Source organism: Leptopilina boulardi, unplaced genomic scaffold (genome assembly GCF_019393585.1).
Source record: "Leptopilina boulardi isolate dan_hultmark-lab unplaced genomic scaffold, ZJU_Lbou_2.1 LbouV2_114, whole genome shotgun sequence".
Lineage (NCBI taxonomy): Eukaryota > Metazoa > Arthropoda > Insecta > Hymenoptera > Figitidae > Leptopilina > Leptopilina boulardi.
Genome location: NW_026137657.1, coordinates 376,443 through 394,842, shown reverse-complemented (window position 1 = coordinate 394,842; position 18,400 = coordinate 376,443). Strand labels below are relative to the sequence as shown.

General features: G+C 28.1%; 4 protein-coding genes across 4 annotated transcripts; 2 read left to right on the top strand and 2 right to left on the bottom strand.

Annotated features, from left to right (window-relative positions):
* The first annotated feature begins 342 nt into the window (after positions 1-342).
* LOC127282339 (pancreas transcription factor 1 subunit alpha-like) lies at positions 343-4,121 on the top strand. Its single transcript, XM_051306513.1, has 3 exons — positions 343-1,432; positions 3,480-3,802; positions 3,926-4,121. The coding sequence occupies exons 1-3, from the start codon at positions 1,155-1,157 to the stop codon at positions 4,063-4,065; spliced, it is 741 nt and encodes a 246-aa protein (XP_051162470.1). The 5' UTR covers positions 343-1,154; the 3' UTR covers positions 4,066-4,121.
* Positions 4,122-4,401: 280 nt separating this feature from the next.
* LOC127282332 (actin nucleation-promoting factor WASL-like) lies at positions 4,402-8,440 on the bottom strand. The gene is made up of 6 exons (XM_051306505.1): positions 8,084-8,440; positions 6,945-7,225; positions 6,538-6,807; positions 6,047-6,353; positions 5,592-5,936; positions 4,402-4,697 (listed from the first exon to the last, which is right to left on the bottom strand). The coding sequence occupies exons 1-6, from the start codon at positions 8,177-8,179 to the stop codon at positions 4,449-4,451; spliced, it is 1,548 nt and encodes a 515-aa protein (XP_051162462.1). The 5' UTR covers positions 8,180-8,440; the 3' UTR covers positions 4,402-4,448.
* A 364-nt stretch (positions 8,441-8,804) lies between these two features.
* Positions 8,805-10,432, top strand: LOC127282834 (39S ribosomal protein L19, mitochondrial). Its single transcript, XM_051307366.1, has 4 exons — positions 8,805-9,061; positions 9,244-9,679; positions 9,807-10,091; positions 10,235-10,432. Exons 1-4 carry the CDS (start codon positions 8,989-8,991, stop codon positions 10,362-10,364), a joined length of 924 nt encoding a protein of 307 aa, XP_051163323.1. The 5' UTR covers positions 8,805-8,988; the 3' UTR covers positions 10,365-10,432.
* Positions 10,433-10,761: 329 nt separating this feature from the next.
* Positions 10,762-18,299, bottom strand: LOC127282829 (zinc finger MYM-type protein 3). Its single transcript, XM_051307354.1, has 12 exons — positions 18,132-18,299; positions 14,818-16,944; positions 14,391-14,744; positions 13,481-14,325; positions 13,171-13,394; positions 12,806-13,044; positions 12,499-12,685; positions 12,293-12,418; positions 12,080-12,201; positions 11,864-12,011; positions 11,684-11,783; positions 10,762-11,559 (listed from the first exon to the last, which is right to left on the bottom strand). The coding sequence occupies exons 2-12, from the start codon at positions 16,909-16,911 to the stop codon at positions 11,385-11,387; spliced, it is 4,614 nt and encodes a 1,537-aa protein (XP_051163311.1). The 5' UTR covers positions 16,912-16,944; positions 18,132-18,299; the 3' UTR covers positions 10,762-11,384.
* Between the last annotated feature and the right edge of the window lie 101 nt (positions 18,300-18,400).

Below are 18,400 nucleotides of genomic sequence, written 5' to 3'. Positions count from 1 at the left end.
ATTTCGTGTGAATTTTTTGCAAATGCAAAATATAAAAATAGACATAATAAAAAAAAAAAAAAAAAAGAAAGTTAATAAAAATAATATTATATCGTCATTAATATGACCCTCTCTTGATGACATACATCATCTAAATGTCATTCTGATAGAAAATATATATATATATATATATATATATATATATATACCTATATAGTTCGATATTCTATAGTTCCTCTGATAGATCAATAAAAAGGCGGTACTGCTTCCAGGACAACGTCAAGCGTCTGGGTTACAAAACTCCAGGATTGGACGAATCAGATACAAGTTCATTTTCAGCCCCTCCATAGCATGGTTTCCATTTAATTCTAGATTGTGTTTCAGTATATAGTTAAACCACCTGAGTAATCATAACTTTTTGAAACGGGTGCGTGAGGGGAGATATAATTAGTTTTGGATATGTAACGATACTTCCGGTGCTAATGGAATCGCCCTATATCAGTTGGATAGTGAAATAATAGTGTAACCATTGTGCGCGGCGAAAAAAAAAAAAACGATGAAGAAAGAAGAATATTTTTAACTAAAATTAATATTCATAGTGAACAGTGCAATAACTTCAATATTTTAATGTAAAAAAAAAAATGTGAGTAACGATATCAACAAGAAAAAAATGATTTTCTAACAGTATTTTATTTCAACAATCAATGAAGAAAGAAGAAATTAAGTGCCATGATGATAAATTTTCAAGTGTTGATTTAAATCATTGCCAACACGTGTACAGCACACGTCGTTATTTACTGGAATTTTTCGGCACACGTTTTGACACGTGTCGATTAAAATCGCATTTAACAGAACGTGCTTAAATGCCATTTGAATTCTTCTACAAAAAACGATTACAAATGTCTATACACTAAACATAAAGCAATAAAAAAAAATCTTGGAACAAATTTTTGTTGAATACAAAAAAAAAAAAAAAATGTGACAAGTGTGCAAAAATTACATTCAATTTTATCTAGTCAGAAAATCTAGTCATGTATAGAATAATATATTTATCTAGTCAAAATATTAATTAAAAATAATATAACAATATGCTAAGTCATATTTTGTGGCGAATGTCTTTATTTACGTTAAAAATTTTTTTTTTTAAATGAAATAATCGACAATTAATTTGAATAATGAAAATGTATTCGGTGGATAATTTGGAATTGGATATGATAAATCGACAATATTTTTATGAAGCCCATAGTTTTTTGGGAAATACAGGAATTCCAGGATTATCACAACATTATAATGCTAATAATATGACAACTCTTCCTACAATATCGGCGCAAATATCATCCTATCCATCAGGAAGTACAGGAAGTTCAAGTGGTAGCGATCTTTATTTCTATGATGAAAACAGTAGTGATAATGAAAGTGTTTACAGCAGTGATCAAGAAAATCGATCAAGAGAGTAAATATAACATTTTTTTTTTTTTTTTTAATTATTTAATTAATTATAAAAAATCTGCTTTTGCCTTTTGTTTGTTCTTCTGAACGCCTCCGTCGCACAGTGATTTGAAATCGTAAAGTAAGGATCAAAATAAAATCGCAGTGATCCTGTCTTCTTTGAAGTCATTGTTTTAATTAATTATTTGTTTTTAATAATATTTAAATAATTAATAATAAACAATACCTTTATATCGCGTGGAGGTAAACAATTTTTTTTTTTTTTGAAAAGTACCTTTTTTTATTTGTTTATAACAATATAAATAATTATGAAAAAAAAAAAATCGGGCTCGACAGATATCTTTTAGAAAAATACAAAAAAAAGGAAATTCAAAAATTATTGAAAATTTTAGGCTCTTATTTTGAGCCTCATTTTTCGATTTCAAAACAAGTGTGCGTCGGTCGCAAGTCCATATTATTTTATTCATTAACATTTAGGTATGTTAAATTTAATTTAATTATTAAAAATTTACTCTCTAAATCTGAATTAGTAAAAATGTTTACTAATTTGAGTGACTCACTTTTTGCTTCTGAATTAGTAAAATTTTACTAATTATTAGTATAATTTAACTACGGATGTATAAATATTGACAAGGTTAATTTATATATGATTGGATGTAATGATAAATATGATAAAAAAAATAGTAAAAGCTGTATATAATATAGATAAAATACTTAAAAGTAAAGAGGTTTGACGTTAAGTTTATTGTAAATTTATGTATAGATATGTATATGTTTAAGGATGGATATGAATAGAGATGCACAGTAATTATATGTAAACCAAGTCCATTTCTGGGCCATTAGGCTGAAAATAAATAATATTATTTACTAATTATTAGTAACTTTAACTAACAATTAGTAAAATTGAACTAATTCTAAAGCAAAAAGTGAGTCACTAATTTAAATTAGTAAACATTTTTACTAATTCAGATTTAGAGAGTAATTTAATTAAATATTTGAAAAGTTTTATATTTAATTTAATTATTTAAATTTAATTTGTTTATTAATGAATTATTTTTATTTATTTATTAATTTTGTAATTTTATATCAAGGGTTGCCACGGGTCAGGGAAATCAGGGAATAATGAAATAAAATTTTTGTGGTAACCGTGTCTATTTTACAAATAATTGAGGTTTTTTTTTGCAGTAGTGCATAAGGTGTGTTAGGGCTGTCTGACCCAACCGCAATATTTCTACTTGCATGAAGGGGACTAGACACTGGTCCCCTTAACAAATTTACATTAATTACTTTTTTATTAACATTACAATTTCTTTTTTTTGTATTATATTGTCACTTTTCAAATTCCCTTTTTAACTTTTCGATTTTAATTTTTTCATCTTCATTTTTTTTATTTCAATTATTTTTCAATCTCAATATAATGTTATGAGCTTAGTGCTCTCTAATTTAGTGAAAAGTGTGCTTATACCAAATAATTTTTATTTCAATTATAAATATAATTTTTATTCGTACCAATAATTTTTGTATTTGAAACAAATATCATTTAATTGTTTCAAATAATAAAATATTTATATGATAATAGTCAAATAAACGATTATTTGAATGAAATAAAAATTTTTTTTTATAAAAATTAAAAAAAATTGAAATTCAGATATAGAGTCAGTTGCAATAAAAATTTATTCAAGCTGAACCAACAAGAGAGTCGTTGCGAACGATAGCGACTATAATCAATATTATCATCATTTTTTCAAATACAAACCACATAATCGACATAAAGAAACAAAAATAGTACCCTGAAAAATATTAAACTTTAAGGACATTTAAGTTACAAAAAATAGATTTTTTTTTTTGAAAAATCGTAGCTATTATAAAATAGGGTAAACAAAATTTTGACCTATTATGTTTTTAAACTGTTTCTTCTCTGTTACTAAAGATTTTTTCAAAAAATTCCAAAATTTCACCAGTTTTTATGAAAATCAAAAATATTGTTGTCTTTTTTTTTAAAAAAAAACGGGTATTTAAAAGTATTATTATTATTATTTATTTATTTCTAGACAAACACGTCTTATTCGACGAAATTCTGGTTCTGCAAAATGTTCTCGACAAATTATTCAACAAAGACAAGCCGCTAACCTGAGAGAAAGGAGACGCATGCAAAGCATAAATGATGCTTTTGAAGGATTACGGGCCCACATACCCACATTACCATATGAAAAAAGACTTTCCAAAGTGGACACATTAAAACTTGCAATTGGATATATTAATTTTTTAAACGAACTTGTTAGAGCAGACAAAGGAAATGAACAGATAAATGGCAATAATAGTCTATCAGGACGATGTTCAATAAGAGACGATGCTAAAAAAATTATAATTCGAGGTAAGAAAAATTCTTATTTCAAATAAAAATTATACAAAGACACTTTAATAAAAGTTTTTCTTCTTTTTTTTTTTTTTATTGAAATTGCAAGTAATTATTTAATAATTAAATATTTACATACAGGTAGTGGTGTCAACTCTTTTATTTCTCACTCACTTTCTTGGTCTCGTAAATCGGAAACTTCTTCCAATGGGACTATGTTTGCTAAAGTATGGACGCCAGAAGACCCAAGAATGACAAAATATGATGTAAATTACGAGTAACAAAATGTGATCAATAATAAAGATAATAAAATAAATTTTTAATTATGCCACCAAAAGAGTATAGATGCAGAAACCGATACCAAAATGTATTTCCAACATTTCTTTTTTTGTAAGGGACAAAAAAAAAAATTTGATACCAGTTAAAATAATCAATAATAATAAATAAAACTACATGCGATTAGCTAACAAACTTTTTTTTTTTAGAAAAGATTATATTATTCATTTATTCTTTTCATTTGTCAAATTATTTACAATATTCAACAATTGTGCACAATCTACATAACCATTAAACTTTTAAAGTACATTTTATGTTAAAGAAAATTATATAGTTGAAACGGAAGACTATAAATTACCCTAATTTTTTTTAATATATATATATATTGCTAATCATCCCAATCATCTTCTTCACTAGAATCGCTAAACGAGTCCTCACTGTCACTATGTATAGCTCTTGAACGTTCAGCTAAAGCTCTTGAAAGTGCTCCAATTAAACCATCTTGAGGAACTGATACAGTAGATCGTTTTGGTTCATTTAAAACTGGCTTTAGCTCAATACCTTGACGAATTTGAGACAAAAGATCGCTCCTTGTATCAACTGAAGGTCTCGGTTTTGCTTCGTCTTTAGTAACTTTCTGTTAACAAAACAAAAATTTCTTTGACAATTATTTTAAGCTCACAATATAAAAAAAAATTACCGACATAGAAATCTACCTTACCGACTGATGGTAAAACGTGTTTTTTTTTGAAAAAATAAAATATAAAAAATACCGACACATAAATCTACCTTACCGACTGATGGTGAAACAGATTCTTCAATATATATATATATAAATTACCGACACAGAGATCTACCTTACCGACTGATGGTAAAACAGATTTTTCAAGAAAAATGAAAAATATTAAAATTACCGACCTAGAAATCTACCTTGCCATCAGTTGGTAAGGAAGATTTCTATGTCTGTAATTTTCATATTTTTTATAAAAAAAAACCTGTTTTACCATCAGTCGGTAAGGTAGATTTCTATGTCGGTAATTTTTTATATTTTTCATTTTTCAAAAAAAAACCTGGTTTATCATCAGTCGGTAGTGTAGATTTCTATGTCAGTAATTTTTAATTTTTTAATTTTTTTTTTTTTGAAAAATCTGCTTTACCATCAGTCTATATGGTGAACAAAAATAAGTTTAATGATCATGTAACACTCGCAAGTGAAATTTAATTTTACAAACGCAAATTATAAAGAAAAGTATTTACTTATTATAATATTGATATAATTAAAAGCGTTTTTTTTTATTACTTGTTAAAAAAACTACTTTTTTAATGATTAAATCTTAATTCAAAACAGTAAGACCCACGTATATAATTCATCTAAAAAATAATTATATTTAATAAAATTCTTTAAAATGAAAAGTAAAACTAATTACTTTTTATGGAATAATCATGCGCCTAAAACTTTCCGCGTCTTTTTTTTTTTTTTTTAATATTTTTGTAAATAAATATCGAATCATTAAAAAATAAATCAACTGACCTTGAGGGTAGTACCACTTCTAATGGATTCCATAAGCATTGAACGACAATCTTCACTTTGGCTGTTATTACTTTTTGCACTACTTAAATCATTTTCAACTTTTCTATTGCTTTCGACATCAACATCGTTGAAAATTGGTAATGGAGGTGGCTGTGGTATTGATAATACAGGAGCATCTTTTGAAGATGGTGGAGGAGGAGGAGGTGGAGGTGGTTGAGATGGTTGGAAAAATGCAGAATTTGTTGGAGGCGGAGGACGTGTTGGAATTACTTTATGCATCGATGGAGCATTTGCAGAAGGAATTGTTTTTGATGGAGGTAATGGAGGAGCCGTTCGTGTTTGACCCTGAAAAGTATAAAAAAAACAAATTTTTAAAAATTAAAAACTTTAATACTTAAATAGCAATTCGAAAAAAATGTTAAAGATATAGAATGAAAAGTCGCATCTATATTTACATTATTTGATGGTGACATAACTGCAGAAGTAGTTCGAGGTGGTACAGGTGGCGGAGGCTCTAAGGTATTTTGCGGTTTTGAATCTTGAACTTCACTTTTCTTGACATTCAATAGAGCATTTTCTTTCACAAATGCTTGTATCCCACCGTGATTATCAATAAAATCGTAAATAAAATCTCGCATCCTTGGATTTTTCAACTGATTATCAGATACACCAGCAGTTGTAAATACTTCTTTAAGTTGGGGGTCAATTGATCCCAATTCTAAATGTTTATTATCTGCATTACACCCCACATGAGTGACGTGTCTGTCAAGAGAAATTAATATATAAAGATCAAGATCATTTTCATATCGTGCTTAGACTAAATTATAAATAAATACAATCGGTCCTCAAAATCATTCATGAACTTAAATACTTTGTCTCTAATCACAAAAATCTAGAAATATCTCTAATTAGCATTTTTAACCGAAGAAAAGCAATCACATTTTACCTGAAATTATGAGGAAGGCCAATATCTTCTTTTCTTAATTTACGTTTCTTTTCGTTGTCTCTGTGCTTTTTCTTTTTTTCAAACACAGAGCCACTTGATATACTTTTATTAACGGTTGGAGCCATAGGTGAACCATTAAACAAATTTCCTGACGATGATGACAATTCTACTTGTGGCTCGCCTTTTGTACTTTCCATCACTTCTGAAGATCTTAATGCACGCTTTTGTTTTTTCTGACGTTTTGCTTCAAGTATACCAATAAGTGCATTCCTAAAATTTTAAAAATTAAAAAAATGTTTGGCGATACTTTTGTTTACATATTAAAATTGATATTGAATTTTATCAGGCTTTTTTTTGTAAAGAAATTTGTTATTAAATTTATATTAATTCAATTTAATTTAATGTACCTTAAAACAAATGCATCGTATTCACTTGCAAAATTAAAGGCCATCATACTCTCTTCTCCTTCAAATGTTTGGAAGTACGGTGCAGGAGCTTTGTATTCGATGGCATTGTAAATTTCATGTTCCCAAAGCATGGCTTTCCTTTGAAGACAATATAATCTTAAGAAAAAGCTTCGTTTTGGATTATCCCTTATTAATGTTAATACGCCAGTACTTCTTTTTAACCACTCGTTATGTGAAGGTGGTTCAGTCAAGTACAACTGAATTATACCCGTTGCTAAACACTGTAAAACAAATACATTTCAATTAATATTTATTTTTATTAAAAAAAAAAATTTTAATATTAAATACTTTTTGTAAATTTAAGTAACATTTTTAAATTAATTAGATTTTAATGAAATTGCATATTTTGTTAAATCGATAGATAATTAATAATAAAATTTATATTAATAATATAATATTAACATTATATTATTAATTAATATAATAATTAACAGTAATTTAAATAAAAATGCAAAGATTTTGTATGAGCTAACAACAATATAAATAAACTAAAGAAATCTTCTCTGAAAAACATATACATTTACTTAAAACAATTATCAGAGAGTCAGCAAAATTTTCATTTTCAAAACTCCCTAACATTTCCCTGACATTGTGATTTAAGAGAACAATCCTCTTCAATGAGGAGGAAATCCTTCTGACACAATATTGTATACGAAAAAATTTGATAAAAATGAAAATTCTCTCAAAGAATACTTTTTTTCATACGATTAAGAAAAAAAGAACATCTTTAACATTTTGAAAAGAATCATATATAGCAATAATTTCAGAGTTAACATTTTATTTGCACTGACCTTCAAATAAACATTTTATCAACGATGGGCGTTAAAATATTGTTTCAAGTAAAAAAAAATTGTGTGTGGCGACACATTAATATTAGTATATATCAATTATACAGAGCAAAAAAAAAAATTAAAAATCAGAAATTTGAAAACCTCAAATCATTTTTCAAAATTTTACAATTAATAGAGACACGTAAACTAATGACATCACGTGTATTTATGTCAAGAATGTAAAGATCATTTTCAGCAAGACAATGACATTTTTTTTTTCTTAATAAACAAATGAAGAAAAAACATTACCAAACAACGATTTCCAATTAGTTCGAAAACTTGCTTGTTCTCCTCTGCATTTAATAGAACAGACCCTCTATGCTCCATTGTAATTCCGGACTTCATAATAATTTAAAAAATTAAATATACAATTTTACAGGTTAACTATTAATTCACTGTCGACTGTCACTAATTTAAAATCTGTAATCATGATATTTGTGATACATAGCAAATTGAAAACGAATGATGAACAAAAAATTATATAAATTCTTTAATTTTTCAAGAATTTATACAAATTAAACATTTTATTAATAAAAAAAAGACTTAAATAAAGTGACTAATGTGCAAAAAAATCACAGACAGATTCCGGAATGATTGTGCTTAGGTCCTAAGGCCCCACACATTGATCCATGGTTGGGTAGTATATTATGTTAATTGGTATTTCTACGTAATATACGTATGTTCGAACGCTGCGTTTTACGTTAAACAATGAGAGAGAGAGAAAGACAAACATATACTTTAAGGCCTAAGCAGAATAGATTCTTGAACGGGAACGCAATCGTGAACGGAAACGTAAGAATGGGTGAGAGAAGAATAAAAATATTCGCTATCCTTCTCTTACTCATTCTTACGTTTCCGTTTACGATTGCGTTCCCGTTCAAGAATCTATTCTGCTTAGGCCTTTAATCCTTGTTTCACGCAATAAAGTAAAGTGTGAACGCCACTTTAAGTTTTGGAAGAATTATTGTGCGCTGGCCCTTAGGCCCATTGTGTACTTCTAACCTTCAAACAATTATTATTACAATAATAACTGAAGTAAAATTAAACAATTTTTGCAACGATAATTCGTTGATAATAATGTAATTTTACAATTTGAACTGCAATATTTATAACCCTTTTTTATAGTAATTTTTTTATTCTAAAAGATTAAAAAAATGGCATTAGTTAGTCGAATTTTTATTCGTGATTTAAAAAATAGATCACAATTTTTTTTAAGAATAAAAACACGTGAGTATAATATGTAAATATCGGTTTATCATTAAAAATACTTACTACATAATAATTATATTTAATTTCGTAAAGTATTTAATTGTTCAATTGTAAAAAAAAATGCACTAGTACAAAAGTATTTAGCTTCAATTTTCTTTATCGTCAGAAATAATGTAAATAAATAATTTTTCACAAAACAGATTCTAGTTTCTCAACAGTAGCTGAGATTCCTTCTATCAAATCGTCAGATTATAAAAAACGTGAAGAAAATGAAACAAATAATAATACATCATTAAAATCACATCCTCCGGAATATCGGTTTATTTATCCAGAATTTTTACCAAATCCAACACCATCTCATAGAAATGCAATTAAAGAAAAAATGGAACGCAAAGATATGTTAGCAAGAAGGACAATATTGGATATTCCTGAATTTTATGTAGGTTCTATATTGGCAGTAACGCATTCTGACATTCATGCACCAGGAAAGTCCAATAGATTTGTTGGAATTTGTATTTATAGACAAGGAAGTGGTTTGAGAGCTTCATTTATGCTTAGAAATGTTGTAGATGGTCAGCCCGTTGAAATGGATTATGATCTCTATGATCCTTGTATTCAAAAAGTTGAATGTTTGAGGTAATTTAATTTTTTTTTTTTTAATATTCAGTACAAATCGATTTGTTCGATTAAATAAACAATCATGTAAATTTTCGATGAAATGAAAATTTGAATACAAAATTATTTGATTTAATTAAATTTACAGATTAGAGAAAAGATTAGACGATCAGTTACTATATCTTCGAGATTGTGCACTTGAATACAGCACGTTTCCATTCGATATGGAAGCTGAATTTACAATTGGTAGAACGGAAGTTCCAGTAAATCCTATTAAAATTCCACTATTGCCTCCGCCATGGATAACAAAGTATGAATTACTAAATTTACAAGGAATCAAAGAAGAATCAATTGTTCTTAATAAAAATCGTACGAGAAAATTAAAAAAAGCAGCTGCACCTTGGGAAAAGTATGATTTAATGAAGATGTACCGGTAAGTTATTGATTTCTGATATTTTTAATTTTAAAACTGTGAAAATAGTTTATCTATTTAAGTAATCAATTAACAATAATTTACAATAAAAAAATACAATTGGAAAATTAAACAATATTTTGAAATTTGTCTCTTATTTACAGAAAAACAATTCCAAAAGAAGAACAAGATGAAATATATTCGGAACTCTATTCACAATTTCATCATTTAGAAGTCTCACGTCAGAAACAAAAACGTTCACGTATTTTTACACGACCAAAGAAAACTGGCTAAAAACATTTTACTTCAAATATTTTGTATATATATATATTACAGAAATACATTAATTTCAGAATTAAAAATTTTTTTCTCTTAAACTCCTCAAAATTACCGTAAAATGGGGTAAAGTCGGCGTTTGCGGGTAAAGTCGGCCGGCGCTTTAAACACTTAAATATTGTATTTCATTTATTAATTTACATTAATTCTAACTACATTTTTAATAAAACTCGGATTTCTTCTGGAAAAAAGTAATAGTTAAACTTTAAAATGATTTAAAGCGCCGGCCGACTTTACCCCCAAACGCCGACTTTACCCCATTTTACGGTAATGATTTTTAATTCTTTTTTTTTTTTTTTTTTGTTAATAAAATTTACATTTTTTCCCAAAAAGGAAGAAAAAGAATAATTCGAAATATGTTTTATAACATTAAGTTATGATTTATTTCCAGAAATTATTCTCGATATGGAAGTCATGTACTTGTAGTAACAAAAAGCTATTAAATCCTAATGTGTGTTGCATTTTTTTCCTTTTTTTTTGGCAGTATTTACTTTCTGTCCAAAAAAAAAAAAATGTATTTGTCTATTCACAGCAATTAAATATACGAAATTATTCCATACCAATATTACAACTAGTATTCAAATCTATATTTAAATGCTAAATTACTTTTTTTTTTCACTGTACAGTCGAAAGTCAAATTTTCTGACACTGCGTAATTAGAAATATTCTATACTGAAAGTATCGTCTTGGAAAATACATTCATAAATTGTTTTGATATTTACGAAATTTTTTTTTTTTTAATGAAAACAGTGTTTTTAAATTTGTCCAATAGGAAATAAATGAATCATCAGTATCAGCATAAATTGGTCTAAATGTCATCAATCTTTCTACACAATTTTTCAAATAAATTTCATTATTCTGAAAAAAATTGTTTTTTTTTTTTTTTTTTTTTGAAAGAATTACGTCTTATATTAAAATTTATCGTAGTGTCAAAGACGAGCTTAAAACCTGAAGATCACGTTTTTTTAAATGACAAAATTAACTATTCAAAAGTGCAATATTAGTTTCTTTGACCATTTTAATGCGATGCAACATCTTTACAAGATGCTCCTTAGCGAGAGGGGATGTTGAATACCACACTGGACTGTCTGGAACGCAGCTCCTTTCAGGTAGTAGGTAAAATACATCATTTCGTGTTTTTACACTTTCGGGACTAAAACAAAAAGAATTTTTTATATTTAGACAGGCCTCGGAAAAAAAGTAATATTACTTAAATATTTTTAACACTTCAATTTTATTTATGTATGAATTGAAAAAATGAATTGAAAAATACGTACCATTTTGATAAATAAAATTCATACAATTTAACAGGACATCTTAATGGATTATCTTCATTTTCTTGTTGTTCATAAACCTTCTTTTTTCTCGAATTGGCTTCTAAAATGGAAATGTAATTTTTTTTTTTTATTCAAAATAAAATTGATTTTCATAAAAAATAATTTTTGAAAAATACACACCCAATGCAGATTGAGGGGGATAAAAACGTAACAAAACATTTCTTGAACCTGGAGCTTTTCCCGCAATTGAAGAAGGCGTTGCTGCTGGATTCCTTTTCCAGTGCTTCATTATGTGTGAAAAAGATAGTTGCATGTGTTCATCCACTGTCTGAAAATATCGAAAATATTTACTTAATTTGAACTTTTTATAAAAATAAAGAAAATTCGAATATTTACCACTAAATTAAAGTGTTTCGTATTGAAAAACATCAATGTACTAAGTAGTACATGAGGCGAATGTGCTCCCAATTGTTTACTTTCCCACAAGTGTTCTTCTTCCACTCTCGTAACAATATATTCTATTGAAAAAAAAAAATGCTACATAAATCTCTGAATAAACTATTATTTTACAATCCATTTAGAATTTCTAAAAATTTGTCAATTACTTACGTGCGTCGTTATATAAAACAGAAAATTTCTTTGCGATTTCATTCAAATTATCCGTAAATTGTTCATAATATGAATCAGTAAAAATATTGTCTATTCTATTATTTTCAAATAAGTATTGTTGTATTCCTGGAAAGAAAAAAAATTTTTAACATTTCTTATATGTATGTGAAAATTATTTTCCAAAAAAATGGGTTTTTTTTTTTTACCTAAACATAAGTAATATATTGTGTCTGGAGCATATTCAGCACCGTTTGGTTTTCTAACTTCTTGAACGAATAAAACTAATGAGTAGTTAAGTTCATCCGCAGTTAATTGAAGCAAATCGACCTTAAACAATTTAACCTTTCGATTTGGAGTACTTTGTTTTTCAAGTTCGGCATTTTTAGTAACGACCTACAAGAAAATATATTTATAAGTAACATCAAATTCAAATACCTTTTTAGACCATAAATAAATAAATTTTGTAATTTGTGAAAAAAAAGTATTTGAATTGTAAATTAAATAAATATTTACCCAGTGTCTCCAAGCATTAACGCCAAATGTGTATTTAAGAGCCATATTTGCATCTGGTTTTTCGGCAGGTTCATTAAATCGAGGTGGTTGAGTAGCTGGTTGTTGTTGTTCCGGACGTTGTGCAAGAGCTACGTCATTTGTGTTCGATGAACGTCTTCCTCGTTTGCTTGGTGCCGAACGAGGTTTATAATTAACCATACGTTTTCTACCACGTGTTGAAGGTTGACGTTCAGGTGGTGCTGCAAAATAAAAAATCAAATTTTTAACTGTCAGACTAAAATCGATTCTGTCGAAAATACTACTTTTTTGTTAGTTCCTTTTTATTTTTAATAAAAATGAGTTTCTATTGAATATTTTGGTCTTACCGTCATTTTCAGTAGGTGCATCGTTTTGCGTTTGCGAATGAGATGGTGTGATTGTATTTGGTGTTAAAGCAGCTTCCAAATCAACTGCAGGTTCATCTAATTCACCTGTAGCCATTTTTAAAGCCATTTGGAACATGTCTTCGCTAAATGTATTATTTGAATCAACATCTTCAGCATTGTAACCGTCTGCCTGGGTATTTGAAGCATCATCTCCAGGTTCATCTCTAAAATATATATCACATACAAAATTCAGTAAAAACTTGTAAATTAATAGAAACCTTTTATATATCAGAAAATAAATAGTAAATACCTGTTCTCGTCAACAGAATCAGAGTCACTGTCAGTTGTTTTCTTTTCAGTAGCAACCATTTCGGCCATCATTAGTAATTCAGCTTCAAATGGATCTGATGGTATTTTCTCCTGTATCCTTTTAATATCCTTCATTATACCTTTCGCGCTATTTCTCGTTGTCGGTATAAAAATTGGAACTGGAATTGGAATTGGAATCGGCGTTGGAACTGGAAATGGCATATTATACATGTACAATGGAAAGGGAACGTAAATTGGTACAGGAATGGGAATAATTGTTTTTGGAATTTCATCAGTTTGTGTTTCTTTTGTACAAGGATGTGGTCGCACAGAAACACCTTTTGTATGAACAAGTGGTTTACACTGAGTCGATTTATTGTGAATTTTCACTGGGCTAGTTGGTCTTGTTATCACTTGTTGTTTATAAATGACTTGCGTTTGACTTGAAACTGTTTGTACAGCCAATGGTGAGACTACTGTATTTGTCACGGCATTTGCTTGTGTTGTTGGACTCACTTGACCATTGCCTATTGTCGCTAAACTTGTTACCGACGATATTACGGGCATAATTTTCTTCGCCTGAATATCAACAATCTTTGCTGGCGTTGGGGCTATCGATCTAGGTGGTATTGTTCTTTTTGGCACTCCCGTGGGTACGGGATGATCATCACTCGATGGTATTGTAATGGGTGATTTTGTATATTGACCTTGAAAATTCATAACACAATTGTAGGAACAAAAATTTCGAATTGTAGCGTCCGACATTGTTAAATGATACTGCGCTTGAGAAACTTCTTTACAATAGTCACACTTTATTCTTCTAGCAGAGACTGCATTAATTGAAACCTGAAAATAAAATTTTTTTTTCGTTATAAATAATCAATATTATTTCATTGATATCAAATATATACCTGATAGAGTGTCAAACAATTTAAGCTGCACATCATCATGACTGTCCCTGTCTTTAATTCCTTTTTAATCATATCAAAATTGTATTTTTTCACTTTACACCAACTGCAAGGGACGATTTTTCGATTTGTAATAATGAATATATTAAGACAAGTTTTTGTGCAAAATGTATGAGCATCATTTTCATAAAAGACAACAAAACTTTTTTTGTTTGGAAGTTCGAAAAATTTCTTGCAAGTAGAACATTGATCGGGATCAACTTTATTCACAAATTTAAATGCAGCAAAGCAAGGATCACTACAAATTGCAACTGGAACAGCTCTGTCAATTTGTACCTCACAGTGAACCAATTTTTCCTATAAAAAAAAATTGTATTTATTTGTTAAACAGTTATTTAAACATTTAATTTATATTATTAAATTAATTTACCTCTTGACAAACGCTGCAAGCTTTTTTCTCAGCAATTGGTGGCTCAGTTGAGCTCATTCTTGAGTATTTTTCCATACAGTCTTGAGTACAAAAATCCTTAAATTGTCCTTTATCTCCAACGGGCGCTAAAAATCCTTCTGTTCCTGCACTTATGTCCTTTTGACAATAGGTACAAACTTTTAATCCTTTTTTAAATTCTTCTAAGCATACCGAGCAACAAAATTGCCTCACATCGTAACCAAATCTCACACAATATTTTCCCAAACTAACAGGTTGAACTGAACCATTACAATTTCGACAATAACTTCCATATTTTGTTTGAAATTTTCCCAAGCATTCCTCATTACAAAATTCCATTGTTTCCCAAGAGAGACAACGTTCATCGTTACTTTCAATTATTAATAAACAACTGGCGCATCGTTTTTCTCTTTTTGAATTAACACCATCGCTTGGAATGTCCATTGCTTTATTGTTTGCCGATTTGAATGCTGATTTACATGCTTTAGAACAAACACTAAAAAGATCTGTACCAACTTTCACTTTTATTTTACATACTTTAACTTGATTACACTGTTTACATGTTTCTGTTGATTGAATTTCTTCAACTTCAACAACCTTTTCTAAATCGTCTTCAATATCTATAACATCGGTTATAGACTGAGTGACTTTTGTCACAGTTTGAACTTTGGGTAATTCCTTTCTGACAACAGTTTCTAATTCTGAATTTTCATTAACAGGAGACTTTTCTTTTGCTTCCGTTGTAGATGTAGCTTTTGATTTTTCATTACTTTGTGCATTGTCCTCTAAAATTTTTTCCGTTTGTTCCACTTCCTTTGGCGTATCAGTGACTTTTTCATTATCTTCAACTTCTTTCATTGAATCGGGAATAATACACAATTCATCATCTTGTCCAGGCAAAATTGAAGGTTCTGTATCAATTTTTTCTTTTTCACCTTCTTTATCATCAGCCTTATCTTTCTCTTCATTATCTGTTATCGTCTTCGATTCACTATTTTCTTCCAATTCTTTTTCCTCTGTTTTTTCACTTTCTTTCACTACCTCACTGACAATGTTGACCTCAACATCTTTTACAGAACTATTCTCATCACTTGATTTTGTTTTCTCTTCATTGGAAATTGTCTCATTTTCCCCTTCTTCAAAATTTGCTTTACTTTTCGCAATAGCGTCATTCTCACTTTGTTCATCATTTTCAGTTATAAGATTATCACCTCCAAATGGATCTTCAGCATCCATAATTGAATGATTTTCTATTTGTGAATCATCTTGTTTTTCCTGGCTAATTATTTGTACAAATTCAGTATTGACTTGCTCGTGAGAACTTTTTCCTAATGTACTTTCCTTTTCGCCCGAATCGGAATTTACTGGTGATTTATCATCTCGTTCATTTTCGGTTGCATTGCATTTTTCCGTATCGTTGTCAATTTCTTTATCATTATCCTTATTAGTATTTGATATATCCATAACTTCTGGTGAATTAACAATTTCAGGCGCTTCATCATTTTTATTCTCTGTTTCAACTGAATTGTCATCCAAATTATTTGCATTTGTTCCTGACTCATCAACTGCATCATCCGATAAACAAACATCGTCAACATTTGTAATTGATTCAACATCATTTTTCTTTTCTGTTTGATCAAGAGGATCTTGTGACTCCATATCTGATATTCCATCTATATCTTTCGAAATACTAACAGAATCGTCTTCTTCATTTTGTGCTTTGGATAAATTTTCTTGTTCCATTTGTTCAACAGTGTCAATTTGCATTGGTTCAACTACATCAGAATGAGAATCAACATTGACAGATTCAACACAAGTTTGAGATTCTTTTGTTGGCTCTTCTTCGGAACATTGTTCCTGTACATTATCAACATTGGATAAATCTTTGTCATTATTTTCTAAAAGTTTTTCCTCACTTCCAGTGGCAACAGAATCCTCAATTGGTTCCTTATCTGAATCGACATTTTTTACATCTAAACACACTTTATTTGTATCTTGATCAATGTCAACGTTGAGCTTTTCTTCCTCTGTCGGAACTTCCGAATCGACACCTCGTGTTTCGTTCTCAGAATCCATTATTAAATTAATGAATGATACTTAATTGTTTACCTAGAAAAATAAGTTAACTTTATTTTTATATTCGAAACTCATTGCTCAAATAAAAAACAGTTCTGATTTTAGTTTAAAGTAAAAAAAAAATTAGTTATTTTTACATTTTATTCAAGACTCTCAGCTTTTTAAGGGAAATTAAAAAAAAAACTGAAAAATAAAACTTAGTTTAGAAAAAAATCCCGAGTTAACCAAAATGGTTAAATATTTAAAAAAATTGACCGCCATATTGGATTCGACATTTAAAATTTTTGATAATTGACTTCAAATTCGTTATGTGTAACCTCAAAAACCAATGGATATAAAGTGACATGAATATAGAATAATTTTTCAAAACTTCGTATACTACGTTACGTTACCTTTAAAAAAAAAACTTTTGCACTTTTAAAATTATTAAATCGTTGTTTTGTAATAATTTTTTATCTTTTTTATAAATAAATTAAAAAAATAAATTGCATTATTATGACTTATTTTTAATCTAAACAAATTCTCCTAATAATAAAGCGTCCATGTGACTTTTCAATTAGAATACGTAAAGTATTCGTTTTTAAAAAATTTAACTATTAAAATTAGTTTAAAATAAAAAGTAATATCTGCAAAACTTAAAAAATATTATTCTTATTTTTTTTATTAATTATTTTATTAATGTAAAATTATTAAATTTAAAAAATTAATATAAATGTAAAAAAAAAATCTTACTTTTTTTTCAAAACATTCTATGGTATACATATGTTAGAAATGCAATAATTTGGAGGTTATTATTGTAAATCTAAATTATCTATAAAAAAATGATTTCAAATAATCAAAAAATGTTATGACACTTAACTTATAAAGAAAAAAATTTATGTACAACTGATAGATAGAAGCTAAACACAAGCACAAAAAGGAGGTTATGCTCAGTAATAAGTTAAAACTTGTGAACCGCCATTTTGCAATTGGTTACAATCTTGTTTTGCATAAATACTAACCATCAATTGCAAATTAATATTAAAAACATTCTACTTATTAGAAAATGTTATATATTAAATAAATTGTTTTAAACTGACAAAAAAACATTAAAAGAATATAAAGCTACAATTACAGGAAATAAAAAGAGATGAACTAAAATAGCGCGCTAAACACCGGCATCCTTGCAACTATAATTTCACAATATTTTTAAATTTCGTTATCGAACATATTAAAATTACCTGCAATTTATCCTGTATTCAAGTAGACTCCACTCTTATCAACAAAACGAAAAACTACATTCTCAGAGTCATTACAATTATAATAATTGATTAAATTCGGGGACTTATTAACAATTAAAACACAAAGCAATGCAAGTTCTACCTTAGAAATATGTTACTGAGGATGATATAGATAGGGTCATGGAGTTATAAAATAGTACACCATTTGCTCTAGTAAATATTTAGTGACTTTATTGTTAAAATTAAAAATTACTATAAAGTTACTAAAT

Coding starts and splice junctions, on each gene's coding strand:
- LOC127282332 (XM_051306505.1), bottom strand. CDS start 8,179: ATGAAGTCCGGAATTACAATGGAGCATAGAGGGTCTGTTCTATTAAAT. Junction 6,354..6,537: donor GGCCTTCCTCATAATTTCAG/GTAAAATGTGAT, acceptor TTCTCTTGACAG/ACACGTCACTCATGTGGGGT. Junction 5,937..6,046: donor TTATGTCACCATCAAATAAT/GTAAATATAGAT, acceptor TATACTTTTCAG/GGTCAAACACGAACGGCTCC.
- LOC127282829 (XM_051307354.1), bottom strand. CDS start 16,911: ATGGATTCTGAGAACGAAACACGAGGTGTCGATTCGGAAGTTCCGACA. Junction 14,326..14,390: donor ATTGTTTGACACTCTATCAG/GTATATATTTGA, acceptor TTTTATTTTCAG/GTTTCAATTAATGCAGTCTC. Junction 13,045..13,170: donor TGCACCTACTGAAAATGACG/GTAAGACCAAAA, acceptor TTTATTTTGCAG/CACCACCTGAACGTCAACCT.
- LOC127282834 (XM_051307366.1), top strand. CDS start 8,989: ATGGCATTAGTTAGTCGAATTTTTATTCGTGATTTAAAAAATAGATCA. Junction 9,680..9,806: donor CAAAAAGTTGAATGTTTGAG/GTAATTTAATTT, acceptor TTAAATTTACAG/ATTAGAGAAAAGATTAGACG. Junction 10,092..10,234: donor GATTTAATGAAGATGTACCG/GTAAGTTATTGA, acceptor TCTTATTTACAG/AAAAACAATTCCAAAAGAAG.
- LOC127282339 (XM_051306513.1), top strand. CDS start 1,155: ATGAAAATGTATTCGGTGGATAATTTGGAATTGGATATGATAAATCGA. Junction 1,433..3,479: donor CAAGAAAATCGATCAAGAGA/GTAAATATAACA, acceptor ATTTATTTCTAG/ACAAACACGTCTTATTCGAC. Junction 3,803..3,925: donor TAAAAAAATTATAATTCGAG/GTAAGAAAAATT, acceptor ATTTACATACAG/GTAGTGGTGTCAACTCTTTT.